Below are 7,355 nucleotides of genomic sequence, written 5' to 3'. Positions count from 1 at the left end.
GTTCAGCAGAGCCTTATTAAAAGCAACAACACAGACAAATAGAGAAGACAAGAGGGCAATTCAGTCCCCTACGCTCCTTCCGCAGCGGCTGGCCTCCCTGTTCAGGGAAAGGATGCTGCTTGCCAGGGCACCCCCAAGTTCTGGCAGCTCTCAGCAGTTCTCTGAGCAGGGAGACAGTTATTTTCAAGTGTAATTTTGAAGGCAGCCTGGATACAGCCTCTGCCTCTCTTGGTTCCCTCCAGAGACCTGCAGTAAGGAATCCCCTTGACACAAAGTGCTCACAGTTCCCCTAAAGCAGATTTGGAGCTCAGCAGGCCCCAAGCACTCCAGGGCATTTAGATCTTGTCTGGAGAAGAGCTCAGCTTCATGGGTGCACCAGTGTTCTTACAAAAGCAGTCCAGCTCTCCTTCCAGTAACACAGAGAAGGGGCACCGGGGAATTCAAGGTCCCCTTCCCATGGGCCAAGCACGGAGGCACATCATTGCCGTTTCTTGGTCACACAGTCAGCTCTGGAGACCGGGGAAGATCAGGACACAGAACTCACCTGCTCCTGTAACCCACAAAGGCTTTGATGTGCAAATCCACAGGAACATCTTTGGGAGGAGTAAGAGGAACACGAACACAGCCCGAGAGGTTCTGGAGACTGGGGTGTACGACGTGGCTCTCTCCTTCAAATATGCCCTCCGCAAAGATCAGCACAGCTCGGATGATGGTGTCTTAGCAACGGGAAGAGAAAGCAGGTCTGAAATTAATAGCTGTCCTCTGGCAACAAACCACTGCTGTTTGCAGAATTAATCACAGTCTAATCTTTACACCCTCCTCTGAATTGTTAGAAGTATCCCAGATGCGCAGCACTACCACATCTGGACCCGACGTGTCCTCCGCACGCCTGGTGCTTGGTGGATTTGCTGTCTTGGGGTAGCTACCGTTTTGTATTTACAGCCAGCCGAGGCCAGTCGCACTCCTGCAACACCCTCACTAACACGGCTGTAGGCTGGCCCTTAGTGTCAGCACAGGGAGTGCTGCAGGGATCACCAAGACTCGTTTCATCCAAGTTAAACATTAACTGGAAGAGAACATGTAACAAGAAACAAATCCCATCAAACTCCTCTCCCCCGAGACCCATCAAAGCAACACCGCTTGATTCAAAACTCTGTGAAAGGAAAGCAACCATAAAGGGGGAATTACCAACAGCAAAGGGGAGACAGGCAAAGCATCAGCTAAATATAGCTGAATGTTTGCATGAATTTACATGAAATGCTTGTCAGTGGCTGCAGGTTACCACTCACCATTCGTGGTGGAAATGCTCAGCTCCACATGGGCAGACTGGCTGTCAGAGCCCAGATTAACAGAGAGGGCTGTCTGGAGCTGGGTGTTTGCTGGAATCACACCTCTCTGCCCATCAACTGCCTTCTGCTGAGCGTTTGCTTCAGCCTGTTGGAAAACACACAACCTTCAGCACGAGAATTTCAAGATTTTCATTCGAGCATCCTAGAAAACGTACGCACAAGTCAGCTCTCCTGTGCTGCGGGAGAAGGCTGAACTACAGCAGCTCCCAGACCCTGCACGTAGCTATGAAGAGCGACTGGATTAGGCACAGAGCTGTGGACACTTGTGCTACATTTGTTCAAGTGCTTTACTGTCGATGGAGCTCAGCTCTGTACCCGGACCTTTATTCAGAAAAGCACTTCACATTATTCAGTTTTAAGCACATGCTTATATAATTCCATGCTTTTGCTATGGTGGGCAGCTACTGTTCAAACGTGTTTGCTCTTTCCTCAGACTACTTTTGCAAGCTCTTTACTTTTGCACCTTCACCATCAAGCCACAAGTGCACGTCCTACACCCTGGCAGTGCTCTGAGCCCTGATCCTCTCACCCAATCCTCTCTGACCCCCAAGCTGGCTTATGCATTGAAAATTACAATTTGCAGTCATAAGTCAAAGCACAGGGCCGAAGAGAACCCAGCTCCGAACACAACTGCTCTGGCAAACCAAAGGGGGAAGGGAAATGTAACTTATTAAAATAGATAAAGCAAGCCCTCAACATGACAAGGAGAAGCTGGATACGGGAGCAGGAATCCCCAGGAGACAATACTGCTGCACCCTAACAGGTTACAGACTTGTCCGGCGTGTCCCACAACTGCTGCCCCCATTACTCTGCATTTACGGCAGGAGGAAGGTGTTTTTGAAGCAGTACCTTTGCATTCTCCTCATAATTTCTTAATTCCAGCAGCAGATTTTGTTTCTTTTGACTAAGTTCTCGGATCAGATCCTGCTCAGCGCTTGTATCCATGAGGTTTCCCTTCATCTCCTCCCCTCTTTCCAGCAGCAGATTTTGTTTCTTTTGACTAAATTCTCGGATCAGATCCTGCTCAGTGCTTGTATCCGTGAGGTTTCCCTTCATCTCCTCCCCTCCTGGAAGATAGCCTCGGACTGTACAGAAACAAACCAGCCAGTTTCAGCAAAGCCTCCCCAAAACTTCAGCGTCTCTAGCAAGACCGCCTTGTACCACCTCAGCGGCAGACATGAGCAATGGCCTTTCAGATGAAAACCTGGGGACTGATTAACACCCACAGAGGCTCTGACTTTCCTGGTGATCAGGACAAGAGAGCTACACATTTTAAAAAAGGAACAAACGTGAATTTCCAGCCTCCCTCTAAGCTGTCTTCACCTGAGTGGACAAGTGCAGCACCCAGCCCTTTTGCAAGAGGATTCCCACTGCAATCGCTCTTACAGGTACTCAGGCAAGTTTGCAATTACGCAAAGCTAATAAAATGCATACCTGATTTCTAGAGCTGGTCAGAGGAGCTGTTACTGTCTGGAAGGGACTGTAAGTCACTGTTGATCAGTCAACAAACAAGATTTACCCACATTAGTTTTCCTCAAATGAAGGGATACTTCACTGCAAGGGGTAAGACCTGTTTCCCAGTCGCTGCCCGTGGAGACAGCAGAGCTGAACAGATGAGACAATTCTAAAATTCCATTTTCTCTAGGGCTGTGTGCTCTGATTGCAGCTGACAACAAAGCCAGGGACAAAAATCTTACACCTGTGAAGAACATGCGGCCTGTCCGTGTAACACCTGGAAAGGTTGCAGAGAACCTGAACAACATTCAGTGTCACGTTGTCCTCCAGTGAGAGGAGCCGCTTTCTTATTTCTGAGTGAATCATTTCTTTAAAATGGTAGAAAACACACTGAAGAACGCTCACGTGACAGGATGCTGTCCCCTTGTTGGTAACAAGGACTGCAGCAATTCCTTGTCTGGGTAATCTCAACAACCGGGCTACTAGCCATTGAGTAATGCTTAATCCATCAGAAAAGTAACGACCATTACCAGAAGTCCATGAGAAAAGGATGACCATGATCACGCAGCTCTGTCAGGTGACAAACTGTGTTCAATGGTCCCCTCCTGCAAGGCTGGGAAAAAAGTTTCTATGCCAAAGCCCAAGTACAGCGAGTCACCGCAGCCTGTGATTAAGGCAGACAGCAAAACAAGGACGGGCTCCTCTTCCAAATGGATTGTGCCAGACCAGCTTGTCTCAGGCTACTGACGCCAAACAGTCAGGTAATCACACCAGTGTCTTTCCTGGAGCCATCTCTGTAAATTCATGCTGACCTGATTTAAATAACCTGTGATCAAATTTGTTCTCACTCCCAGTAACCAGGGCTGACTACTTGAATGCACGGTGGGACGAACCCAGCAGTTCTCCAGGCTCAGGATAGCATTTTCCAGGGAACAAAGCACTGCTGACTTAAAATTTCTAATACAAAAACTGTTCCTCTTTAGAAGAAAACCAAAACACACTCACCCTTAGCTCTCTAAACCTTTACCCACTGTCAAGTGGTCTAAGAACTATCACATGCAGGAAAAAAGACTTCCTGTACCTTCACCCGTAATAAAGCTGCCTGAAGAACCTCAGTCTGTGCTGAATATAGTTAACCTGGCACTATTAGGATGGAACTTCTTCCATGAGGCAAACGAATTCTGATGGCTTCTTGGATCATAATGAAACACATGCTGACTATACTAAAAACCCTGTTTGCAGACAGTGTAACTCAAAATTCCCTTACCTTCACGTACACCAAAGGGAATGTGGCACTCAAAACCACCTCTGGAACCGAAACAACGTTTAGCTAATCTGAGATGATGGGATGTGCCTGATATTATTGTGTATGAAATTAATACCCTGAACAACGCTCTTACCTTCACCATCAACTGAGCAGCAGATTAACTGGGTGCTCCCGTCCATTCTGTAATCCCCCTCCACCACTCCTGCAACTGAGGAACTAAAGTTGTCCTTAAAGATGACCTCCCCAGTTCGGTCGCTGCGTGCATCGACCTGGAGCAAGAGAGTTCCAAGGCACAGCGTGAGCAGAAAAGCCAACTCCAAAATCCAAGCCACGCCATGCTCTGAGCTGGTAACTGAAAGAGAGCTCCACACCCAGAACTGCCAGCGAACTTGCAGATCTGACCAGAACAAGCCACCTGAAAAAAAACCACCTCCGGACAGAGCTAGAAGGAACTGCTCTTCAGAGACGCCTCCCTAACTAGAACCAAGAGGCAGGAAAGGAGGACACTGCGAGTGGCCCCTATCCAAGCCACGCCATGCTCTGAGCTGGTAACCGAAAGAGAGCTCCACAGCCAGAACTGCCAGCGAACTTGCAAATCTGACCAGAACAAGCCACCTGAAAAAAAACCACCTCCGGACAGAGCTAGAAGGAACTGCTCTTCAGAGACGCCTCCCTAACTAGAACCAAGAGGCAGGAAAGGACTGCACTGCGAGTGGCCCCCGGAAAGGCTAAGCACACATGAAAACAACAACAACAGGCCTAAACCAGAAATAATCTTCATGCAGTATTTACAGCTTCTCCCCTTAGCTGCAGTCCTGATGTGGTTATTTTTATAGACAAATACCACAAACTTTCATTATCTTTCAGTGGAGAAGAATGGCGAGGGAGGCCTGGTTCTGTCCAGTGACCTTTGCAAAGCGCAGGACCCAGCAGTGGCGCATCCGTTCGGTACGGGGGGAAAATGCCCCCCTTCTCAAACCGCAACATTTTTATAGACAAATACCACAAACTTTCATTATCTTTCAGTGGAGAAGAATGGCGAGGGAGGCCTGGTTCTGTCCAGTGACCTTTGCAAAGCGCAGGACCCAGCAGTGCTCTTTCTAGGAGCCAGAGACTGCTCCGGACCGACAAACAGGGTCAAGACTGCCAGTGGAAAAAACCAGAAAAGGGAATAAAGTAAGGAGAGGCTCTCTTTAACAGTGTTAGACACCTAATCCAACATCAGTTACAACATATCTGGGCTCCGGGCTGCCAGCTTGATATGAAGTTAATTAAATTCTCCCAGGCTAATGAAAGATGTGAAGAAATAAGCAGAGCTTTAAAAAAAAAAACCTGGCAAGCTGTGTCGAGGAGAGATTTGGCAGGTAGAACAGTCATTTCTGGCAAAGGGAAAAACCAAGCAACAGGCTTAAGAGACTAAGACTGAGCTGTACAGAATACGCCTTTACATAAAATTAAATACTGCTTCATTAATGCTGCCACAGCCAAGACCGACACTGCTCTACTGCTCTCCTCTTACATAACCACTCTGTCCTCTCTGCAGTTTGAGAACATTCAGGAAACATCGCCGGGGATTATTAGCATGTCCTCAGACACAGCTGAAAAGAAACACTCAGAAGCTCTGGGATGTGGCATATGATCTTTGCTACCATAGAAACACCTCACCACACCTCAGCAATCGACTCAGGGCTCAGCAGAGGAAGCCGCTTTTCTCTGATCTTGCACTTGGCACAGGATTCACCAGCCAAACGAGATTTACTGCACTCCGCATCCAACACTCTTTTGATTTTTGGGCCGTTCTCCTTCAGACAGTTTAACAGCTCCTCAATTCCCCCTGTATGAACTCACCTTCCCATTGGACCAGCCAGTGATCAACTCGCGCACGCCATCGGAGTTCAGGTCAAACGCGTGGATGCTCATTGCGTGGTTCTTAGACTGAGGGAAGAAACCGAAGGACAAGTTCAGCTTGGGTACATTTTCTAAATTGCACATGCCCAACACACACAGGACACTGGAGTATGAGGCTACAGAGGTTACAGAAAGGAATGCAAAAATGTCTCTGAACAGGAAGTTTGAGCATCACTATCACTAAGGTCATGCACATCTGAAATCGTGGCCCTTGCATTACAAATCCAGTCCTCTGCTCTCAAAGGACATTATCTTTACTCTAAACTCATTTTCATCCAAGCAGATGATTGGAACTCACAAATAAAGCATCAAAAGCCAAATTCTCTAGGAAAAAAACTAATCAGGGCTTCAACGTTGTCATGAGACTGCTGAGGAAAGCCATTAGCTCTCCCCACCACCTCCTAAGGAATCCTTTCCCGATTGCTAATAAATAGACTGTTCTAATCTGTGTTAAGAATATTAAAATGAGCATCAGGAAAGGATCTTGCCAAGATGATTTGCTGCAGCAGCAAATTGCTTTTGGTGTGAAAAATTAGCTTTGAACATAGACAATGCAAGATTAATCCAGTTGCTGAAAAACAGTTTATTGATTCAACAATACAGCCAGAGGCATTTCTGAACAGTGAACTCAAATTCCTCTGTTGTGTCTCTGTGGCTTAAACAACGCTGTGAAGCTGAGGCATCCCTTGTGGTACAGTGTATCAGTGGTGTTTAAGCCACCACCACCGTCTCAAAAGCACTGAAGGAACTGACACGGTATTAATTCTGCATGTGTCTATAAGAATAGGTAGATTTGGTAAGAACAAAATTACATTAAGTTCTATGCTCAGTAAAAAATGTCCAGTTTGCCCGAGGAGTCAGGAAAACATTAGAATGACCTGAGATTAGCTACCAGATTTCCTAGCAGCCTTCCAGCTTCCAGTGGTGAGACTCCTACACTGGACTCACCTTAATCCTCCAGTAGCGGGCTGTCTTGTCGTAAACACCGACCGTGCCGTTAGAAAGAGCATAGCCGAACCGACTGCCGTACATGGGGCTCAGCGCAGTGATGGTCTTGGGAGGGGAACGACGGAGAGAAGGTACAGGAGTGAAAACTTCTGCGTCATCCAGTAACAGAGAATCAAAGAGTCACAGAACCGTTTTGGTCGGAAAACACCTTTAAGCTCATCAAGTCCAATGGTTCCCCCAGCACCGCCAGGTCACAACTAAACTAATGTCCCCCAGCAGCACCTCCACACGGCTGGGAAACCCCTCCAGGGATGGGGACTCCACCACTGCCCTGGGCAGCCTGCGACACGCCGGCACAACCCCAGCGGGACAGAAACGGCTCCTCCGGGACAACCTCAACCTCCCCTGCAAAAAACTGCGGCCGGTTC

General features: G+C 47.8%; 1 protein-coding gene across 1 annotated transcript in view; it reads right to left on the bottom strand.

The window, feature by feature from the left end:
• Positions 1 to 7,355, bottom strand: part of BBS2 (Bardet-Biedl syndrome 2) — a gene marked incomplete at its 5' end in the record, with an annotated part of 18,703 nt that overhangs the window by 4,448 nt on the left and 6,900 nt on the right. The window contains 7 exons of the mRNA XM_010130979.1: positions 545 to 716; positions 1,290 to 1,434; positions 2,199 to 2,320; positions 2,417 to 2,434; positions 4,205 to 4,340; positions 5,920 to 6,006; positions 6,928 to 7,032. Coding sequence (XP_010129281.1) covers positions 545 to 716; positions 1,290 to 1,434; positions 2,199 to 2,320; positions 2,417 to 2,434; positions 4,205 to 4,340; positions 5,920 to 6,006; positions 6,928 to 7,032 — 785 coding nt within the window. The remainder of the gene's footprint in view (positions 1 to 544; positions 717 to 1,289; positions 1,435 to 2,198; positions 2,321 to 2,416; positions 2,435 to 4,204; positions 4,341 to 5,919; positions 6,007 to 6,927; positions 7,033 to 7,355) is intronic.

The sequence above is a fragment of the Buceros rhinoceros genome, unplaced genomic scaffold, assembly GCF_000710305.1.
Source record: "Buceros rhinoceros silvestris isolate BGI_N320 unplaced genomic scaffold, ASM71030v1 scaffold5012, whole genome shotgun sequence".
Lineage (NCBI taxonomy): Eukaryota > Metazoa > Chordata > Aves > Bucerotiformes > Bucerotidae > Buceros > Buceros rhinoceros.
The sequence above is the reverse complement of the archived record's forward strand: the minus strand, read 5'-3'. Positions and strand labels throughout refer to the sequence as shown.